This window comes from Sturnus vulgaris, chromosome 24 (assembly GCF_052056855.1).
Source record: "Sturnus vulgaris isolate bStuVul1 chromosome 24, bStuVul1.hap1, whole genome shotgun sequence".
In the NCBI taxonomy this organism is placed as follows: Eukaryota; Metazoa; Chordata; class Aves; order Passeriformes; family Sturnidae; genus Sturnus; species Sturnus vulgaris.
In genome coordinates this window covers 4,065,787-4,088,662 of record NC_142266.1, presented here as the reverse complement: position 1 = coordinate 4,088,662, position 22,876 = coordinate 4,065,787, and the positions used below count along the sequence as shown (strand labels likewise).

At 50.2% G+C, this 22,876-nt stretch overlaps 1 protein-coding gene across 1 annotated transcript in view; it reads right to left on the bottom strand.

Annotated features, from left to right (window-relative positions):
• Positions 1 to 22,876, bottom strand: part of GRIK3 (glutamate ionotropic receptor kainate type subunit 3) — a 107,730-nt gene that overhangs the window by 18,603 nt on the left and 66,251 nt on the right. Inside the window, exons 6-10 of the mRNA XM_088178528.1 lie at positions 21,733 to 21,906; positions 18,872 to 19,015; positions 15,642 to 15,749; positions 11,947 to 12,060; positions 8,210 to 8,413 (exon numbers count right to left, since the gene is read on the bottom strand). Coding sequence (XP_088034654.1) covers positions 8,210 to 8,413; positions 11,947 to 12,060; positions 15,642 to 15,749; positions 18,872 to 19,015; positions 21,733 to 21,906 — 744 coding nt within the window. The remainder of the gene's footprint in view (positions 1 to 8,209; positions 8,414 to 11,946; positions 12,061 to 15,641; positions 15,750 to 18,871; positions 19,016 to 21,732; positions 21,907 to 22,876) is intronic.

Genomic DNA, 22,876 nt, shown 5'->3' with positions numbered 1-22,876 from the left:
TGAGAGGCTCAGTCTCGGGCAGGAGTGCTTGGTGCCTGCTGGGTGGGAGGTGTGGAGGTGAGACCCTCTGAGGAAACACCATTTAATGATGGACCCCTCAGCCCATCCTGCTGGAGTGGTCTGAGCTCCATGAGGAATTTCAGCTGAGCATATTCTTTATCTTGACAGCTCGTATGAATTTTGTTTGTTTCTATTATTTCTGTTATTTACTAATTTCTGTGCTAATTCAGTGAGCAACCACATACACCCTCTTTCTGTTGGTTAAGAGCTGAGTTCATTCCTCTCACTAAACATTCATCCAGGTTCTTAAAAGCCACAGGTAAATACATCCAAGGTTTCCTCAATATCACCCTCCTTGCTTGAGCTTTGCAAATCATTCTTTGGGACTGTGAACTTCTGAGGAAACACAGACACATAAATCACAGCTCTGAAGCTTAGCAGAACCTCCCCCCATGCCAGGAGCCCGGGCGAGATTTATTTAACATCTGGTTCTGAAAATTAAAATTCTAAATTACCCATGAGTGATAATTATCTAGAGATACAGTAGATTTGTCATTATTCATGAACTTTAAATCAATACTGGCTGGAACATACTTTGCTTCAGTAAGAACTGGGGGTTCACTGTAGGAACCAGAGCAGATCCCAGGCTTGTGCTGGAGGTAAAGGTTGTACTGATGGTTTCATTTGACCTTGCCACCAATCTGTGATGAAAGTCAGTGCAATATTTATAAATAGAGGAATCTGGGTCTTGTACTCTAGGAAGAGTCTCTACATGAGATTTTGTCCATTTGTGTGTGTGTGTGTGTGTAAGGGACCCTCCTCCAATGAGTGCAGCTTTAGAGCTCCTGAACAGAGGCTTCAGGAATCATGTAAAAACGATGAGTAAAAACGATGTATTTTTGTTCTAATGTGCTTCTCCAGCTGCGTCCTGGCTGGTTTCCTTTCCTTCTCACTTTCCAAATGGAAATACATTTTTGCATCAGCCTGGTACAGGAAGAGCCCATTTCAGTCGCTGGCATTTGCCAAAACTAGTGGAAAATGGGAACAATGTTTTCCCAGGGAGCCCATTGTGCCAGCTGTGGTTGTGGTGACATGGACAGAAGCTGAAGGGGGTTGGAAGGCACTGGTGGCTGCCCAACCTCAGGTGGAGATGTTCAGCATCCTTGGGACCATCCTGGCACACAGCATACCTGGAAATTTTGGCTTAGTGCTCCCCACAGTCACAAGGCAGAAATGGCAGAAGAAATGCAGCATTTTCCTCCCCCCACCACTTCTGTGTGGGTGTCCTGACTCACCAGGGAAAAGTGAAGATGTTGAAGGATTTGGCTGCGGGTTTTTCTGAAGGAGGGAGCAAATGTTCTGTGGTCAGAGCTCGCTGGCAATGGCCAGGCTGAGGCATCCTCAGCCAAATTTGTCAGAATGACAGAGTGAGCTAAAGAATGGCCTGGAGTTTGTGCTTTGCCGCAGAAAATGAAGAGAGAGAAATCTGCATGGATGCCCAGGGATCCAACTGCTTTTTGTGGAGAAATAAAATTTTACTGTGTCACTCCAGCAGCTCCTGTGATGTGCTCCCAGCCCTGTGTCCTTGCAGGGAATGTCACATTCAGGCAGGACAGAGCACGGATTCAGGAGCCTGGGCTGGGGTGTGTCCTGAGCAATTAGAGGCAGTGCAGGGCTGCACTTCCATATCCTTTTTATCAATGCAGATTTTTCTGAAGGTGGCCTCTAATTAAGGCTTTGCTGACAGAGAGGATCTAAATCAAACCCACCAAGGGTGAAGCTTTGATTTGTCGTGCTCTGACATTCCAAACTGGGTAGTCAATTACCAGACTCTGGCTGCTTCCTTCACTCAGCCCTGACTCTTGTGCTGTTACAGAGTCAGGTGGGTTTTATTAAAGATGAGGAATTAGAGCAAGTGCCTGTGGCTTAGAGACCCTTGTCCAGCAAAACCACTTAAGCCTACACCTCCTGTTTTACTGGAGCTCACACATCTTCCAAATCTTGTGCCTGTTCTTAAGTGTTCTGCTGAATTGAGGCCAAAAACATGAATTGTGCCAAGGCAGCTACACATCAAATGCAGACACTTCTCCAACACACCTCCAAGGGTCTGGATCTCCTCATTCACCCAGTAACAGCATTTCACTTGGCTGGAACAGCTGTGAGTTCACCGGGTGTTCAGCACAGGGATGATCGTATTTGCTGCAGAGACATTTGGCTTTCATGAGAAAATGCCAAGTGTTATCTCCAAGTTCTCACTTGTCAGGGAGATGTGGGCTGTGGGTCAGGACAGCTCTCGTGGAGCCACAGTCACTGTGGGAATCCTGCAGTGCCTGAATTTGGCCAGAGCCAACCCGTGGTCATGGCAGAGCCCACCAACAACATAAGCACAAATATTTATTCAGGAAAATAAGCTGCCTCTGTGCTTATTTTGCCAATCTGCGTTAGGTATTTACATAAACTAATCATGTGTGTGTTGCCTGAGAGACATAAATAGTGTGTGTGTGTGTGTTTTACTGATTTAATTGTTATCCAGGTCTGGCAACATCAACTCTGTCATCCCTGAGTCTCTCTTGCCACTGCCAGGGCTGTGGCTTCTGCCTTGGGTCCCATCTCTGCTTCCTACAGTCCCTGCTTGGCTGCTGTGCCCTGCTGCTGCTCCCTGTCCCCGTGGCCTGCTGGGTTCACACCTGCATCTCCTGCACCTTTCCCTGCAGCACAGCAGCCCTGGCTGTCCTGGGGGATGGAGGCACAGGCACAGCTGAGGCAGCCGGGTTTTTCTGCAGCTCCTGGCTCAGAGAGGAGGGGCTGCTGCTGGGGCAGGGGTGGGAGGGCTCTGTGAGAGCCCTGTGCCTGCCCAGCACAGGGAAGCCCTCTCTGGGAGCAGGGATGCTCAAGGAGAGCAGGGTCAGTGTTAATCGTCTGACTCCAGCTCTTGACGGCTGCTCTTGCAACCTCAGTCCTAATCTAGGCATAACTTTTGTCAATGGATTTATTCAATATCAGAGGTGAATTAAGAACAGATGTCAGCAGGAAAAACCTAGCTGTGAGCTGAAGGGGAGGAATGAGGGCCACGAGGTCCTGTTGGGGCTTTTATAATCTTCACTTTAAGGGAGATCTTCAAGGCTGGAACTGCCATTAATTGTACCTGAGGGAAGGCTGGAGGATTCTGGTGAGAATGCCACTGCTGTGAGAGACAAGCCCTATCCTATGGATTCCTGGCAGGTGAAAAAGCCAGCAAGGGGCAGGGACACCTGCTGAGGCACACAGAGAACTCAGAGCTTCCAATATACAGATCCTTCAGCTGGACCCCTGAGTATGTCCCAATTATGAGTCCACCCAATAATGATCTAAGCACAAAAGGAAAACCTGATCTGGCTTATTTCCATCCTAACACTGAGGTCCTGCAGTGTCTAAACAAAAGGTCGAGGACACTTCATCCAATGAAATTGTTTGTTCTTTATCCCTCCTGGCCCAGTGACAGCCAAATGAAGCCCCAGTTCATGACACTTGAAAGAAAACATCCACCAGTGCAGGAGCATTAATGGAGAGCTGGCAGTGTGGTACAATATGTACTTCTGCCAGAATTTACTGTCAGTAAATGCCCACTTACTATGGAATTGTTAAATCAGCTGTCAGGAATCGTCCCTAAGGATGGCTATTACAACTCCTCTACAGTTACCATTGGCAGGGATTTCCATTAGAAACCCCAGTATTTGCCACATCTCTGTTATTCCCACCTGAAGTTTCAGATTGAATGGCAATGTGATGTGCACTGTGGCAGCAGAAGACAAGTTTTATTTGTGAACAAGTTTGTGCAAAATGTCCAGAACAACTCATTCTGCTGGTTTTATGGGATTCTGCCCACAAACAATAGGGAAGATTTGCAGGCGTTGCTTTGCCAGACAACTGGAATTTATAAATCAGAACGGATGGGCCACGGTGTGCAGTGGAGCTTTGCTTGTATCAGTAATAATTTCTATGAATAAACATCAATAGCAGTTCACTGTTGCTGAAAGGAGGAGGTTTGGCAGTTGTCACGTTCTCTGTTTGTTATGAATAAAGGGCTCAGGAGCTTCTCTGCATCTCCTGGGTTCCCCAGACCTCCCTGAATACCTGAGTTCAGCTCTCATGGCCCTTCTGATCAAGGCTCCTCTGCGGGAATGGCCAGAGGGGTGACAATAACCAGTAGATTGTGGTGAGGAGAGAGGCTGCTTCTCCCGGGAATGAACTGAACTCCTCCAAACAGGCCCTTTTAGTGCTGAGGAGGAGCAGCAGATGAAAGGCAGCAGGGCAGGGCTGTTGCATTGAGCTGCAGGATGCTGCTGCCTCTGCATCTGCTACTGGGGACCTGTCGGACAGGGTCGTGCTGTGGCTGCTCTGATTGCTGTTGCTTTTCCTGTTTATGCTTAAGGCCAGACTAGAAACACAGGGATTTTACAAAGGATCATAGCCCGAGGCATCCCTGCCTGTGGCCAGGCACGTCTGCATCAGAGAGAGCAGAGGGGGAGGATTCGTGGCTGCATCAAACCCGGAGTGCTCAGTGTGTAAACACCTGTCCCAGCATGTGATTTACCTCTGGGGTGCCAACTTTTGGGGATTCACCCACTTGGTGACAGCATCTTTGTCCCCAAGACACTGCTGTCATGCAGCTGCCCAGGCCCACCCTCACCCAGCTCCTCTGAGTGGCATCTCCAGCCCACTGAAGGCCATCCCAAGGGACAGGTGCCCCTTGCTTTGCCCATCTCCTCCTCTCCAAATTTCAGCCTCAGCTCAGGCTGAGTTGGCCGATCCCAGGTATGCAGAATCGGCCACTTCCACAGCTCCCAGACCCTGTGGGCAGCAATAATCATCATTTTAGCCCCTCACTTCACCCCAGGAGCACTCCCTGCTCTGCACAGGTCATTCAGGGAGCCCACACCAGCTCAGCCCACCCGTGTCACAGCACTCTGGGGGCTCCATCTCCTGACCTAAGTGAGTCTTCAGCAATGCAATGACTTTCTGCACTGAATTAATCCTGCCCTGGCTATTTGGACCTCACAAAATTCTGCCTGCTTTATGCTCCCACGTGAATGATTTCAATTTGTTTATGAGAAGGAGATGCTGAACACAGAGGAAAGCCAGCACAGATATCAAATTCTGGATGTGGGCAGCCCTGTTTTCATCACTCCAACTTATTTGAATGCTGTCTTGAACACTTTTCCTCCTGGGTGGGAAATAAGCTTGATCTCTCCTGGTGCAGTGTCCATGGGTTGTGCCTTTCCCCACACCATGGGAAGATGCTGCTGGGGAAGGGCCCATCTGGTTGGCAATTTCACTTTCTAAGGCTTTACATAAACACTGCTATAAAAAGCAATGACATGCAGATAAAGGAACTAATGGCTTCATGTGGGGCCTGGGCAGTGTCCCTGCAGGCACATGCTGAGCCATGCAGGACAGAGCACAGAACTGCATCTCAGTGTTAAGAGCACAACTTGCAAGATGAGGAGGTTTGTCCCTTTCCTACTGCTGTGTGTTGATTTGCTTTTTAAATAGTTATTCAAGAAATAATACAATGCAGGTTTGACCAGGAATTTTGTGTTATTTAATGAGGTTGCTCTCCAAACCTCTTTCTTTATCTCAGTTGGTTGACCACAGCTTTGGGAATGGCTGAAGCCATCTGAGAGCCCTGTGGGGTCTTGCAAAACACTGGAAGTGACATGGTTTGGGCTAAATGACCATCTGACTCCTATTCCCTTTGGAGGGATCTGCTCCTTGCACGCCCTAAAGTGCAGTGAGAGCTCCAGAGCTCACTCCCAGCAGTGTGAGTGCTCCAGAACTCACTCCCAGCAGTGTGAGAGCTCCAGAGCTCACTCCCAGCAGTGTGAGTGCTCCAGAACTCACTCCCAGCAGTGTCAGAGCTCCAGAACTCACTCCCAGCAGTGTGAGAGTTCCAGAGCTCACTCCCAGCAGTGTCAGAGCTCCAGAGCTCTCTCCCAGCAGTGTGAGAGCTCCAGAACTCACTCCCAGCATCAATGAGAGCTCCAGAGCTCTCTCCCAGCATCAATGAGAGCTCCAGAGCTCTCTCCCAGCAGTGTGAGAGCTCCAGAGCTCACTCCCAGCAGTGTGAGAGCTCCAGAGCTCTCTCCCAGCAGTGTGAGAGCTCCAGAGCTCGCTCCCAGCAGTGTGAGAGCTCCAGAGCTCACTCCCAGCAGTGTGAGAGTTCCAGAGCTCGCTCCCAGCAGCAGGGCTGGACAGAAGAGCCGTGTCCCAGGGGCTCTGCTGAGGGCCACAGCCACTGCTCAGTGTCAGCTCTGATCTGTGTCACACACATCACTCGGAGCAGCAAAGCACCGCTGCCTTCCGCTGGGACCCTGCCCCTCCTGTGACTCGGCAGGGCTGTTGTGTAACAGCCTCCAAAATCTGTGCTTTGAGCTGCACCGAGTTTTCCAGAAGGAAAAGCACCAAGGCAGGTTTGTGGAGCTGGTGGAATATTCCCCCCGTGGCTGCCCCTGCTGCTCTCCTGCTCCCTGGGCCAAGCCAGCCGAGGGCTGCAGCGCTCGTCACAAACTGATTAAGCATCACTTTGTCCCTATAAGGGACATAATCGTTATAATCTGCATTTTACAGATGGAGGAAGCAGTGCACAGAAGCTACTTGTCCAATGTCATTTAGGGCAGAGAAGGCAGATCTGGAAGCCCAGCCCAGCTCCTGAGCCATTCATCAGTCCCAGCCTCTGCTTGACTCTCCACACACCACAGTGACTCACCCAGCAAACTCATTCTTCTCCCATGAATGGTAAGAGCATCACAGCTCTACAGGGGATTATTTTTGTGTCTTTGCTGTGGATTCAGAACCTGGCAAGGACCTGGAGGTGGTCAAGGGCTGCCCCATTTGAGCAGGACACTCAAGAGGAGAGCGCTGTGCATTGCCTGCACTGTGGCCTGTGCTGCAGAGAGCAGGGATTCTTTTTGTCCTTAGCTTTTCTTCCAGAGGCCTTCTCTGGGAATCAGATATTCATAAAAACACCAGCTTTCCTCACCTCTATAAGTGGGCCCTTGGGATCACAGGATGTGCTGGAGGCGAGATATCTAATTAGGAAACTGAGCAACCTCTGGCCGCCGTGAGCGGCAGTTTCTGACTCGGTGACGCTTTGGGGGCTGTGGCAGCAACGCTGCTGCAAGAGATTCCCTGGGGTTTAATGGGCTTTTGGAAGGGGCTGTGGAAGGAGAACTCAGCTGCTGTGTGGCAGAGGGAGCTCCGTGTCCCAGCAGATTTAAGAAAATAAGTTGCTCTTATAGAAAATAAAAAATTAAACTGCCCAGCTCACACCTGCTCCCCCAGCCTGGATCCCTCCTCTGGACTGGGCAGTGTCTGGGACATGCCTGAGGTCCCCAAGCTGCATTGGTGCTGTGCCCTTGCCCATGTTTCTCCTTGGGGGTGTGAGCAGCTCACCTGCCAGCCCAGGACACCCCCAGGGGAAGCCTCTTCCCTCATCACATGCCCAGCCTGGGCCCCACTGTGGCAGAGGCTGGGCCTGGAGCCTCAGAGCCCATTTCTGGGCTGGGAGAACGGCTGTTTTCAGGAATTTCAAATGAATCCTTGGAAGAGCCAGACACAGGGATATTCTTCTGGCAGCCCGTGTGACAAGGAGCCAGGCAGGGTCAGGAGCTCGCTGTGGGTATCTGAGCTAGTGAAAAATGGCACCTGCCCCACCCAGGGCCAGCTCCAGGGACAGCCTGGGCACAGTCTGGGCACAGCCTGGCACATCCTGGGCACAGCCTGGCACAGCCTGGCACAGCCTGGCACAGCCTGGCACAGTCTGGCACAGCCTGGCACAACCTGGCACAGCCTGGCACATCCTGGCACAGCCTGGCACAGCCTGGCACAGTCTGGCACAGCCTGGGCACAGCCTGGCACAGTCTGGCACATCCTGGCACAGCCTGGCACAGCCTGGGCACAGCCTGGCACAGTCTGGCACAGCCTGGGCACATCCTGGCACAGCCTGGGCACAGCCTGGCACAGTCTGGCACAGCCTGGCACAACCTGGCACAGCCTGGGCACAGCCTGGGCACAGTCTGGCACAGCCTGGCACATCCTGGCACATCCTGGCACAGCCTGGCACAGCCTGGAACAGCCTGGGTACATCCTGGCACAACCTGGGCACAGCCTGGCACAGTCTGGCACAGCCTGGCACAGCCAACCCTCAGCAGCCCCCCGTGGGCTCACTCACATGGTCGATGAGCTCTTTGATCATGCCATTCCACTGCCCCTTCTCATCCTGTGCCCCGTATTTGCCGTCCTCCACCAGGCGGATCTCGTAGGAGAAGCCCAGGATGATGGCCAGCTCCTTCAGGAGGTCGATGCAGTAGCCCTCGAAGCGGTCATTCCCGAACAGGGCGGTGTCAGACTTACGGAACATGACAAAGGGCTCCTCCTGCACAGGGAAAGCAAAAAGTCCTCACTCAGGGCCAGCTGGAGGCAGGGCCACCTCTGCAGGTCAGCCCGAGCCACCAGGCACAGGCTCTCCAGGCAGGGCTGGCACTGTGACATGTCGAGAATAAATTAACTTTGCACAGCACATCAGCTAATTAGCAACCTTGTTTACCCCACAAAATTTAATTTTGTCTTTTCTGAGCAGCCAACTGTTTTCCATTTGGTAGGGTTTCAGGGAGAAAAATTACCATTTCATGCTCTGAAAATGAAGTGTTAGAAACAGCAAAAGAGGGGGAGGACAAACTCACCCCCAAGCCCTGCACCCAGTACCTGCCATTCACCACAACGAGCTGGAGGCTGCTGGGTGAAATTCAGGGTGAGGGAACTGTGGGGCCACCCCAAAACCTCCCCACTCAGCTCACTGTCACTCCTCTGTGCTGTCACTACGTGATGGACATGGGCCCCTGCTATTGCCCAGGGAAACTTTGTGCTGTGTGCTTCACTTCTGGCTGCCTGGGAGACATGGGGGTGTCTGAACCACAGCAGAGCTGAGCACAGGGGACAGGAACCAATGCAGTGACCTGTGCATCCCTCCCCTCGAGCAGGGGCTGGCAGGTGAAGTCACACAGTGAAGTCACACAGTGAAGCCCTGCATCCTTTGGGCAGCCACCAAGGACAAGGAACACTGGGGAGCCTGAGGGGAAAACGTGTGGAGGACAGATGGAAATGGGAAAAGGTGGTGGGCAGCAGGCAGGAGCTGGAAGGCAAGAGGAGGGTGAGGTACCCGCAGCCAGGTCCTAGCCCAGACTGGGGGTGTCTGCAGGGCTCCTGTCCTTGCTGTGGGGTGGCCAGCAAGGGAGGGTGAGGGAGGGCTACACTTTGTGTTGGCAAACGCCCTCTATGATTTTGCTCAGGCACACGGGGCTTGAAGAGGTGGGAGGGCAGGTCTGGAGCTCACATTAGAGCCCTGTCACAGCGCCAGGTTTGGTGGGGCATGGGTGCCCTGCCTGGGGGTGCCCTGAGGAGGAGGCTCAGGTGGGGCTGTGCCAGCCTGGAGGCTGGTGGTGCTTGTCTCTGCCCACCTGCCAGCCCTGCCCTGGGACTCTGTGCCCCCACTGAGGGGGCAGGGGGTGCCCCTTTGGCCCAGCAGCAGGGTCAGGAGGGGAGGTGGCAGCACACGAAGCCCCATTTGCAGAGCTCTAAACCCGACTGATCACATCACGCCCATGGAGTTTAACTTGGCACGCACAGCTCGGCTCAGTCCTGAGCTCCCCCGCCGCCTCCTCGGCTTTCTGCTCTGGAATTAGTGCTTTGTTTGTGAATCAGCTGAATCCATGGATCTGGATATAAATACGCCGGCTCCAGAGCAGCCATAAAGCACTATTAATTTTGGGAAGCGCTGTAGGGATTACATACATATTTAACAGCCGAAGCACTGAACATTAGGACGCCACTCGCTTCAGTAATGTATCTCCAGGTCTCAAACATTTCCTAGGGGGTAATTCTGAACTCTGTGAACCACTTATTCACGGACTATTTCACAATTTATTACTGAAAATAGCCAGACATCCAATTCACAAGCTCTCTCAGTTTGCTAATCGATTTCTCAGTGAAGGTGCCCTCAATTTCATAACTTCACAGTTCCCATATTGCTTGGGGAGAGTGGCACTGGCTGCTGGGGTAATATTTCTCTTCCAACAAGTCGCTGCAATATGAGCAAAAGGGGGAAAAACAACCTTTCATGCTTTTTCTTTTAAAGGCTCCTCCTTTGGCTCTTCTCTCGTCATTTACAGCAGTGCAGAACTACAAAGGGGTGTTGCAAATGCAAATAACATCTAGGGTTGTATTTTATGTTTTGGACTCCAGCATATGCAGTACAATTACTGCAGAACTCAGGTCTGAGCACATTCCCTCCTCCCCTGGGCACAGGGATCCAGGACAGCCGTGGTTCCATGGCATGTGTGCAGGCCCTTGGAGTGGCACAATTAATGGGAGCTGCTATCACCCCATGCCTTATGTAATTCGTACGTGCTCACAGAGCGTGAGATGGAAATGTTGCCTTTAAAAGCCTGTCAAAGGCAGATGGCTGACAGCCCCCTCCTGGCTCCATCCTTCTGCATTATGCCATGGCCTTTGAGGTGTGGTGGGTACCATAGCCTGGACCCTGACTCCATGGAAATGTTTCATGGGAAAAATGTCATGTGGTGGATGGGAAGTCCATTAGGAGGAGGGGCTGCTTTGCAAGGAAAGCTGCCACAGCATCTGTCTTTGGCTTGTGTTCTGTTTCCACCCTGCTAAGCCCTTGCTGAGGGATATAAGACCTTTGGTTCCAGCCCCTCTTCTGCTCTAGACCAAGTGTCCCCTTTCTCTATTCTGCTCTGGACACCTTGGTCCCATTCCTTTTATCATACAAATACACACTATATCAAGTCACATCCTTTTGGGAAGGGAAGGACATCACAAGGGTTCCCACTGCTCCAGACTGGGGAATGTATCCTCAGATGGCTCTGCTCCATCTGCACCTTTACATTCCATGAAAACACAAAAGGGCTGGGAATTTTCCCTAGGCAAACCCATAACTCAGTTTTGGGCAGGTTGGCCAAGGGCTGATGTGTTTTGTTGCTTGCCAGTGCCACGCCATGAGCCCATGCTGTGTAACAGCCATGCTGGAAACAATGCCACCAGATTCATGAACCAGACAATGAAAACTCATCGACATCCAACACCTGCTGTCAGATCCAAGAGTGAGCAGGAGAACAAAATGCAGCATGACACTTGGGAGCAGAGCTGGTAACAGCATCAGTCCTGCCCACTTCAGCAGTGTGTGCTCAGGAGGGGGACAGACAGACAGACAGACAGACAGACAGTGTCCCAGCTGAGCCAGGGGGCTCTGGTTGCTCTTGGTATTCTCTTCAGTACCAGGAACAGCCCTAGCTGAGGTGGGCAGTGCTGTGCTCTGCCTGCCAGGGCACAGGGAACACAGGGACACGGGGCTGGCCTGGGGCTCAGCACATGCAAACCCCCTGTGCCCTTTGGCATGCAGGGATCAACAGGGAGAGTTCTCTGCCCATCCCTCCAGCACGCAGGGATCAGCAGGGGATGGGCCCTCTGGCATCCAGGGATGGGCAGAGGAGACTCTCCAGCATGCAGGGGGTGACAAGGGACAGGACCTGGCTGGGCAGAGGAAGCAGAAGAGCTCAGCCAGGACGAGCAGCAGCTTCCTGGGCAGGAGAAGCACCCAGGGGACACAGGGCTGGGCAGCTGAAGTGGAGGAGCTCAATGAGGACCAGCACCTGTGGTTCCCACTGGCCTGTGCCAGCCTCGCTGGCCACCACGTGGGGGCTGGCAGCCTGCTCAGGGGCGGTGGCACTGGGGGTGTTGGTGTCACCCTGCAAGGACACGGGCATTGGGTGCCCCGTGAGCCCTGACCACGTGCAGGGCCTCCTCCAGATCTGCACTGGGGTGCTGTGAGCTGTCAGAGATATCCCTGGGATATCCCTGGGGAAGGACAAGGACGGGCTTGCAGTGTCCTACCAGCACCGTGGTGACAATCAGAGATCTGTTGCTCAGCGAGTCCGTGACATTGGGCCCTCGTCCTTTGGAGATTTCTGTGATGTTCAAACCATCTGAAGGGCTCCATGCTCCAACCTGAAAGGAAGCAAACCAACATAGTGAACCCCCATCCCGAATTCCTCAATCCCTACCTGCATTCCTTAACCCCTACCTTGCATTCCTCACGTGCTCCCAGCATCCTACTGGCCTGGAAAAGGGAACATCTTTCTCTGCAGCAAACAGCAGAAAAACTGGAATTACCATGTATTAACCCTTCAGCTGCAGGGCAGTCCAGTGGCACCTGTTCCACAGTCCCTGCTGCAGTGGATGAAGACTGTGGGGACTGGGATTTCGGGGCTGAAGGAATGAACAATTTGCAAAGGCACTGCATAGAGCAACAATCAAACCACACTAAAGAGTCAAATCTGGGCAAGGATAAAGCATAGCAAAAGAAAAATAACCACAAATCGGAGTCCATTTTCTTTCTTTTCCATTTCCCCACCAATTTGCTTTGGTGGAGGAATTAAAAATGGCTCGACCAGCTCTGAAGATCCCTGATAGGGACCATTCCTGCTCTCTGTGCCGTGGCAAATCAGCTGGAGGTTTCTAACACATCTCTTGGCAGGACCCTGGGCCCCCTTTGGGAAATCCCTGCAATGGGGGGGTCTCTGTCCTGGCTGCACACCTGGAGGAGGGGGTGGCAGCAGCCGTGCCCAGGTATATCAGCTCTATTTCAGGTGCTCTGTTTTCTCAAGCTGTCAATTTAATGAATTATTAGACTTTAATGAAGTCTATTGATCCAGAAATGGCAAAACATGTCTCTATTTAAGGAAGTCATCTGAGCGAGGCTAAGCCTGTTAACCTGATCTCCACGGAGCAGGGGAGGCTTTGGGACAAACTTTGAAGGCAGGAGTGGCTAAAGGACTGTGACAGTGAGATAAAACGTCAGGAAAGCTGAAGGAATGTGGGAGTGCTGCCAGCAAATGGAGCAGGGTGGCCACAGAGCCAGCCTGACAGTGAGAAAAAACCAAATCCCACCTGGAAATGGGAACAGAACGATCCATCTGTAGGGTCAAACTGCAAGGTGGGACTCGGAGAGAAGCCAAAGGCAGCCAGCTCAATCCACTGGGGAGCCAGCAGCTTCCCATCTTTTATTTATTGCTGTTTTTAAGATTCTTCAGCCTCTTCAGCAGTCCAAGGGGAGAACTTGGTTTTACTGCATCCCCAAAAAGAGACTTTGTAATGAGCAATGCTGCCTGGCAAAAAAATTGTCATAAATTCTAGAAGAGTTTCCATGAACTTTGTGAAGGGTTTTAAATATTTCAGGTAAAACCGAAGCGATCCCCCATCTCTGCCTTGGATCACACAACAGCTGCAATGTCAAAAATTATTATTATTATTATTATTGTGGATAGGAAAAAAAGCAAGTCAAGAGGCCCCAGTTTACTGCACTGCAGCCCCCATCACTTCTGCTTTGTGATGTTTTCTTTAAGAAAATTAAATGCATGGCACTTAAGACTCAATTAATCAGTTTAAAATATTAAAAAAAGAAGAAAAAGGGAAAAGTGCTTTAAGAGAACTGTGTGAGTCAGATAGTCAAACCATATGTAATTAGGATTTGGTAATACTCCTGTAATCCCTGGAACATCCAGGAGGTATGAGGATAAGGGCTTCAATCCTAAAGCTCAACAAACATAAGCTGTGATACATAATGCACAATCCAGCTGGGATTTGTTTGTGGTTTGGCATTTTGTTAGTTCAGATTAACTATTGACAGAATTCCGGCTTCAACAGAGATTTGACATCGATACTTTAAAACCCTTCTGGAGCTGACACGAAGCTTTCAGAAAAATAATGGTGGGAGCTGTGAAATCTCTGAATTATTGGAGACAAAAGTTGATGGGGTGTGCAGGGGACGCGTCGAGGTTTGGCAGCTTCCAGTGGGTTTGATGTGACAGAGAACTGCAATAACTCCAGCTGGTGCCAGCTCTGCTCAGCACACCTGAGGGGTGTTGCTTTGACAGGTGATACTGTGGCTGTCCTTAAACATTTGGATTCATGTGGTATCAAAGGCTGGCACGTTCTCTATTACCTGCCCAATGCATCTCTCCAGCAGCCTGTTGGTGCTGCTGGACTTCAAAAAGATGTGTTGTTATTTTTGGGTTAGGCTCTATAAACAAAATATTTTGTAAAAAAATAAGGCTACAGAGGTCAGCTGCTGCTCAGTTCTTGCGAGGCACTTTGAGCTCTGTCCTGCCTTTCTCAACCACAGCGAGACTGAAGGTCACTGGGTTGATTTGAAATGTTTTCTTTATTCTGTATTTGACACCAAAACCTCCCGAGCAGGAGAGGGCTGTGGTGACCTTGAGCTGTGTTACCTGAGGCACGGAGCTGCTGCTGTGGTGGGGAACTGTGGCAGCCACTCATTACAAAGCCCAGGAAAAACAAACGCTGAGGAAAGGGGGCTGGGTCCCGGGAGCCTCACGGTGCAGGATCCATCCCCTCCAAACAGAGAATTGATCCAGGGCTGCCTCCAGCCCTGGGGCTGCCTCCCTGTGCCGAGTGATTAATTCCCTGGACGAGTCCCCCGTGCTCCGGGGCCATGCACGGGATTGCAATTTCAGGTAATTGAAATCCCTCCCTGCTGCCAGCCAGGTGTCCCGTGGGCTCAGAATCTGTCACCTGCCCAGAGGGACAGGGCCAGCACCGTGCCCGGCTGCCACGGGCACCTGGTACCTGTCTCAAAGCAGACTCTGCTCTAGAAAGCGCCTTGCTGCCCTGCCAGATTCCACCTGTACAGGTGATAGACACCTGTAGCAGAGCAGGGACACAGGGCTGCTCACAGAGTAGGCAGAATTACAGAATTTCTTGGAAATAACAGCTCCCTGAGCCCTCTCTGCTCTGTTTGTCACCAACTGATCTCACCTTAAAACCTGCATTCTAAGGGCTTTAAGGCTGTGCATCTTGCCTTTTTATTTTTAGTTGGTTTTTTTTTTTTTTTTTTAAGTAGTTGAAGAGAAGGAAATTAAATCCCCAGGCACACCTGGGATCAGATTTGCACATCAGCATGGTTTTACTGTGCCCAGAGAAGATCTGCACTAATTTGGAGGACACAAGGCTGCAGCTTTCATGCCCTCATGACACCCCCAGCCAGGCAGGCAAGGCCACATTTCGCTTTTTTCCTTATTGTCCTTTAGATAATAAACAAAATACCCAGTGTATCCTCCTGCCAATTCCAGGCTGTAATAAAGTGGGGCCGTTCCCAGCCTTGGGCAATTTCATAGTGGGAAATGACTCCAGATGATGATCTCCAGAGCTCTGGTCTTCTCGGACAACAACTGAGGGTTTGTGAGCCAGGCCAGCAAGAGGGCGTGGGACAGGAGCCATTCCTGCCTGCTTTGGGCAGAGAGGGGTTAATGGATGCTCAGAAAGTTTCTTTTTCCTCCACTATCCCAGGAAAGTGCCACAAGCACTTCTGCAATCTGTAATCCCACGCACTGGCTTCAGGGCGAGTGACTCATGGCTGAGCATGGAAAAGGATCTGAGAAATCCCACAAAGTGAATATCCTTTTATATAAACCCCAGAAACCTGGAATCGATACAACACCAACCATTTCTCTGTTGCTGATCACCAGCCTTATCCTCAGCCACATGCAGATAAAACAAACCCTGCCTACCTTCTCAAGGCCGTCTTCTTTGAGACTGATGATATCCAAATCAAAATCTGTCCGTAAACCACTGGTTTTATTAAAGACAATGCGTCCTGTTAATCCTTCCCATTGGGCCTGTGCAAGGGAGAAAAAGTAGCAGGGCTGTTACTTAGTATCATAAATAATCTTTTGCCCTCCACTATATGTTCTTTTAATTAGTCCTTATGCTGGTTCTTTCTCCCTAAAGAGCCTGATTAATTAATAATCCCTCCGTCACTGCTCAGACTGCAGACGGAGCTGGAGATTTCCTTAACTCTCTTGCAGTCCTCGCTACAATTTCTGTTCGCACCTTTTGTGCTCACCAGCTGTTGCAGGACGTGATGACTCAGTAGAAAGCGGCTTGCATTTATCACAGCATCCTTGTGTGCTGCGTTTATCCTTGTAGTGCTGATAAACGCTGGCTGCAGGGAGCTGGCTCTGGGACTGCTCCAGCCAGAAGAAATCCCTTTGTGCACGAACTTGCTGGTGCTTCCAAGGTGTGTGGAAGCTTAAATGTCGGGAATGCTTCCCTCTGTGCTTCCAGAGGGAAAGTGGGGCAGAAGAGGCCAAGAATGTGTCCATGCAAGCAAGATCTGAGGTTTGGAAACAGGCACAGGAGTCTGGGGGCAAGGGCTGCTGGCTGCTTCAGTTTTTGTCAGTGCAAGGATGGGGCAGGTGCTCACTGGGGGACTGGGGACATCCCATCATTCACAGAGATTTTTCAGTGCTTGGCTGACTGAGGTCCTGAACAGCCTGGTCTGACTGGGACCAGGAACAGGAGCTTGGGGTAAAGATGCCTCAAATCAGTTCCATAAAAAAAACCAAACCCTGTAATTCGATTTCTTTCTTCAGTTCCACAAAAAAAACCCCTGTAATTTGATTTCTTTCCCACTGTTCACTTTGCAGCACCCCTAGAATGAATCTCTCTGATTGAGGAGGTGATCAAACCCCCAGTGCCAGGAGCTGTGTGCCAGCAGGGCAGGAGCTGGGGGACATCGAGGTGCCTGATGCCTGGGGACAGTGCTGGCTGTGCTGCAGCCCTGTCCTGAGGAGGATGCTGCCCTAGGAATGCCATAGGAATCCCAGAGGAATGTTCCCCTAGGAATTCCATAGGAATGTTCCCCTAGGAATGCTCCCCTAGGAATATTCCCCTAGGAATGCTCCCCTAGGAATGCCATAGGAATCCCATAGGGATGTTCCCCTAGGAATGCCAGGCTGCTGCTGCAGTTTGCTGCTCAGCAATGGGATCCCAGCAGTGAGGAGCTGAGCCTTGGGCTCTCTCCCCTGAGCATCTCCATGCAGGCTGCTCACTGGGAAACGTGTTTCCTTTATGGGTGGGGGAGCTTGAAGCATTCCAGTGTGATCAAGGTGGCATAATGTATTCCCAGGGGGGAGGAACTGGCATTTCTCCCGGTAAATACGCTCCTCTGGCTCTGGCTCATTAATTCCTGAGGAGCAGTGACAGCCTGCTCCCAGCCTCGCCACCCTGGAGTCCTGGGGAGGCTCGTGTTTGCTCATTTGGGCGTGCAGGTGCTTTGCCTATGGGACATGGAGCCCCCTGGGAGCTGGGGAAACACGGAATGTCTGATCTTGGCCAGCTGGAGCAAACACAGCTGCGTGCTGAGCCCTGCAGCTCCCGTGGGGCTGCAGCCGTGATGTCTTTTTGGGCTACCTAAAAACAGAGGCCGGGCAAAATTAAGGAAATAAAAAGGGGTTGTATTTGTGTTGGATCTCAGGAATGTGGAGTTTTTGAGCTTACTGTGCTTCCAGGCACAGAACCCCTGGAAAACACTGCTCTGGAGCTGAAACCTTGGAGAAGGCTTGTAAATATGAATAATGAGTTAAAAATCATAAATGTGTAGTGGGTTAGATGTGTATTTTCACTGGGTGATGGGTTTTAAATTTTAGAATTTTATAGTATAGTGGTGGATATGGGACAAGATGAAAAATTTTAGGTGGTGTCTTTTTCTTTGTTCATCTTCTTCTGTCTTCTTCACAGAACTCAGGCAGTGACCTTTGGTTGGTCAAATGTCACTCTAAGGGTTGTGGGAATCTATTATTGGGTCAAAAGGATAAATAATGTAGGTGTTAAACTTCTATTGGTGTGTTTAGCTTTAAAAGGCCTTGGAGCAGGCTCAGCTGGGACCATTTTTCCCACTTCTAGCAAGGAGCTGGAGGTGCTGTTGTACTTTCTGTAATTTCTGATAAGATCTAATAAACATCCAAGCCCCAACACGAGAATCACCTCAGTCGTGTTTCCATTAATCCTAGGCCTAAGAAAAAACAGATGAAACTGATGACAAACCACTAATAATAAATAGTGCAAAACCCAAGATACACCTCCACATATTTACTGAAGGGTCTTCAGGACAGATGAAGCCCTTCCTGGTGAGTGTTTATGGTGGAAAAAAAAAAATGAAGGAAATAAAAAGGGGTTATATTTGTTGAAGGGTCTTCAGGGTAGACAGAGCCCTTCCTGGTGAGTGTTTATGGTAAAAAAAATGAAGGAAATAAAAAGGGGTTATATTTGTGGAAGGGTCTTCAGGGTAGATGAAGCCCTTCCTGGTGAAAAAAAATATTAAGGAAATAAAAAGAGGCTATATTTGTTGAAGGGTCTTCACGGTAGACAAAGCCCTTCATGGTGAGTGATTATGGTAAAAAAAAAAAAGAAGGAAATAAAAAGGGGTTATATTTGTTGAAGGGTCTTCAGGGTAGACGAAGCCCTTCCTGGTGAGTGTTTATGGTGAAAAAAAAAATTAAGCTAGTAAAAAGGAGTTATATTTGTGGAAGGGTCTTCAAGACAGATGAAGCGCTTCCTGGTGAGAGTTTATGGTAAAAAAAAAAAGGAAATACAAAGAAGTTATATTTGTTGAAGATTTGTTGAAGGGTCTTCACGGTAGACAAAGCCCTTCATGGTGAGTGTTTATGGTAAAAAAAAGATGAAGGAGATAAAAAAGGGTTATATTTGTTGAAGGGTCTTCAGGACTGATGAAGCCCTTCCTGGTGAGAGTTTATGGTCAAAACACAATTAAGGAAATAAAAAGGGGTTATATTTGTTGAAAGGTCTTCAGGATAGACAAAGCCCTTTGTGGTGAGTGTTTATGGTCAAAAAGAAAATGAAGGAAAGAAAAAGAGGTTATATTTGTTGAAGGGTCTTCAGGACTGACAAAGCCCTTCCTGGTGAGAGTTCATGGTGGAAATCAAGATGAGTTGGGTACCTCTTTGATGAAGTTCATGAAGCGGCCGCCGAACCTCCAGGCCTTGTGGCGGTGGCACTGCAGCGAGTTGACGGTCATCTGCGGCGCGCGCTGGTAGCACACGGACACCACGTGCACGGCGTCGTACAGCAGGGCAGCGTCTGTCTAAAGGGAACGGGGACAGCGTTGGTGGCCCCTGGGGGAGCCCTAGGGGAAGGCAGAACCGGCTCTGATGAATTTGGGAAACCTTACAAATACGAGGGCCAAAGGCTTTGAGAGTGTGGGAAATATAAGCGGAATAGAAATGGTAGCGATTTTCGGCTGTGGGGCTGAAAGCAACTGAATGCCTGAAGGCCCCTTGGTTTAGATAATGTTAGATGCTGCCAATACCAAGAAGCAAACAGACATCCTCCCTAGGCATGGCAATGTAGCCGTGGAAAGGGGTTTTAACCCTTTAAGTGCAGCAGAAATAAGATGCACAGCTACATGGTCATCTTTCATGACAGGAAGAAAGAGCCAAGTTTATTCAGAAACACACTTGGTTTTATAGCAGGACTGCAACTCCAAGAGTAGAGAAAAGGTGATTGGTTCAGAGAGAAGACACCCCATTGCCAGGGCCTGGGCACACACCACAACAGGTGTTTGATTTTGTTATTAATTCCTTTTTATTTTGACCAAATTATCACCCTGGGAGAAATTCTCCCTAGCCTTGAGCTGGACCAGCTCATTGGCTGGGAACAGAGCTGAAAAGCTCCAGCCTGGAATATTTTTCAGGCTGTAATTTTCTTACTTTCTCTATATGTGTCCCACATGGCAGGAAGGGTCCCAGATAAAATTTAGAGATAAAAAAAGCAGTAAAACATGGTAATATAGTGATTCCTATAGGTTGCATGCAAATGTTAGAGAATTTATATCTTGTATTAGATTGGTTAGTGGAAATTAGAATATTCAAAATAGAAGAAGATTTAATGTATTGTAAACGGGAAAATTGCTCTCTTATGCTCTTACTCTCTTCGTTCTTACTTTCTTAAGCTCTTTTAAGCTTTCTTCTCTTACTCTCACTCTGTCCCTCTCTCTGCCCTGCTCTGAGCTGTGGCTGCAGTTCCCAGCAGGGCCTTATATAAACCCACACCCTACGAAATAAACTGCAAACTTTAAGACCAGAATAAAGAGAGCGCCTGAGTTTGTCCCGACCGTCCCAAGGCAGAGATTCCTACACTGAGTCACTCCCCGCCATCCCCCCCACCCCGGGTTTCTTTTTTCTGTTCTCTGGTTGATGGTTTCTGTCTAAAATCAGCGATTCTGGGAGTGTTGTTTGCCTGTGAGTGACTACTCGGGTTGTTTCCTGCTGTGGTGTCAAAGAAGGAGGCAACGACTTCTAAATGTAGAAAGTAGTAACAGGGTTTTCTTATTGAGTCTGTTTTGTCTGAGTGTAAAAAAAATTATACGAGAACATATTTTCCACACTATTTTATACATGGGAAAATAAGAAACAGAGATGTTTGTGGGCACACAGTTTTCCAAAAATGACACAAGCTGTCACCAAAATCAGGACCTCATGGCTTTGTAACATATTCTAGCATTTCAGTGATCTGAACTAGGGAGAACTTTTTTCCCCCCATATAATGTGATGATTTTAGATTAAATTCGAGATGCCCTATCTCACATCCAAACACTGATCAGGAGAATTGGATTTATTTTTTGCTCTGATGTGGTACGACCTCCTAGTGAAAATACATTATTTGCTGGCTTCACAGAGCCACAAAACAGATGTGAGTGTAGCAGCAGCATAATAAACCACAATAAAACAAAATAATACAGCAAATAACTGAGCAAACATCTAACAGGACGTAGCCATGGAGAAAATCCTGCAGCCTTGGCATCCATCCCTGTGACCTTCCCTTCCCTCAGCAGCCAAGCATGAAGAGCAGGAGCCCCACCTGCATCCGTGGGCGGGTATGGACCACAGCAGGGACAGGTTTGTGAGTTTGGGGCTGGAGGAAGGAGGGGGGCAAGGCTATGTCCATGCAATTTCATGGTGAATTACAGACTGTAATGCCCAGCTGAGTCCAGGGCCCCACTGGATGGACACCTGACAAACAGGAATCAAAGGCAAAGAAGGGCTGGGAGGGGAGGCAGAGCTGGGGACTGAGCAGGCACAGGAGGGCTCAGCTGTGGGGACAGGCAGGAGCCTGCAGGACAGTGGGAGTCTCTCCCCTAACAAAAAACAAGAGGAGGGACCTAAGGAGCCATTTCAAGGTGAAAGTCTGGGAGGCTTTGCCACTTTGCAGGGCTGGTTCTGGCAGATCTAAAGGAGAGGGAAGGAGAGAGCCAGTCAGCAATTCTGGGGGTCGGAGACAGCCTGGCAGGGAAGACAGATGGGCCAGCAGGTGCTGCACCTTCCCAGCAGAAACTCAGCAGAGCAGAGCTGCCATCAGACCCTGAAAGGAGTCATCAAAGCTGCAGCACAGCCCATCTCTGGGCCTTGCTTTGGCACTTTTTCCCTGCCTCTATCTTGGCAAAGTGCCTGGCCCAGCCCCAGCCCTGTGCTCCCAGCCCTGGGAGCCGCTGTCCTGCTGTTCTCAGGGACAGCTGGAGCCCTTTGGGACACGTCCTGACCACCTGCCTTGTCTGCTGGGAAATCTGTTGGCAACTGGGCTGAGCAGGAGCGTTATCACAGCAGTGGGGTGTGGGCTTCACCCCACACTTTGAGGGACAGTTATTAAAGAATGCAAGAAAGTACCTCAGGGCAGATACCTGCGATGAGTTGTTTGGTACAACAACAACAACAACAACAAAAGTAACATTTAGGCCTTAATGACTGTTCCTGCCTCCCTTCCCAGGCTGCCCAGCCCCCTGTGCCCTGTTTGAGCTGCCCGTACCATCATCACACCATCCAGGAGCCCCAGCTCTGCCTTGGGTGCCGACTGCAGCCTCTCCATGGACCACTTCTCAATGATGGAGGACACGTGCGGGTTCTCCACGTTGAGGATCCGGAATCCGGTCAGGTTCACCCCAGAGTAGCGATATGGTTCTAGGTCTAATGCATAAAGATCCTTAAAAGAGAGAAACTGGTTTAAACATTTTGCTTAGCTTTGTTTTGTTTGAGTTTTCTGCGTCGGTTCGTGTCTGTGTTTGGAGTGAGACGCAGCAGAGCGCACAGAAGGTGGGAGGGAGTGCAGATCCCTCAGGAATTGAAGGATTGTGCTGTCTGCTGCCATCAGGCTCTGCTTGCCGAGGCCTGGAGGTGTTGCTGGAATTTGGGTGCCGTATGTGCAGGTTCCCCCACAGGCAGCAGCAGAAGGGAGCTCCTACCAAAGGACTTGCTGTCAGCAGGAAAGAGGCGAGAGGATTGCGGGGAGAAAACCAGAATCACTGCCTGTGACTCTGAAAAAAGAGACTTGTGACCCAGGGAGGGGGGACAAGGCAGAGTTTCTGTGCCTGAAGCTCCCATGGGCCTTTCCACGGAGGATTTGCTGGCAGTGCTGTGGGTGACAGAGTCACTCTGAATGCAAAACACCAATTTGCAGACTATCAAAGAGGAACTAAGACGCATTTCTTGACATTCCAACCAGCCCACACAGTCTGCAGATGAATGAGGGTGCCCTTTATACGATGTGAGAACCAGAGCCAGGCAGTGCTCAGCTCTGCTGGCTGCTGGCCTGAGAGCATCACTCAGCGAGGGGCACTGGGGGCACTGGGGGCACTGGGAGAGCTGCTGTGGTGCAGTTCTTGGCTCTCCACATGTCTGGATATCAGCTTCAGTGCTCAGGGATGAGTTTGGGGTTAGACAGCACGTCAGGAGCACGTGGCAGCTGATCTGCTCCCCAAACCCACCCAAGGGGCGAATGGGGGAATGTGGGGAGATGACAGCCAGGGGTGGCTTGGTTAATGGGAACCATTTGTTGGATGGGATATATTTCATCAGAGTTTATCCTGAGCAATTTCTGCAAGTGTTTCGTGGCAGCATAAATGTGGGGAGGTGGAAAGGCAGCACCACAAAATCGTCTGCAATGGAGCGTGGGG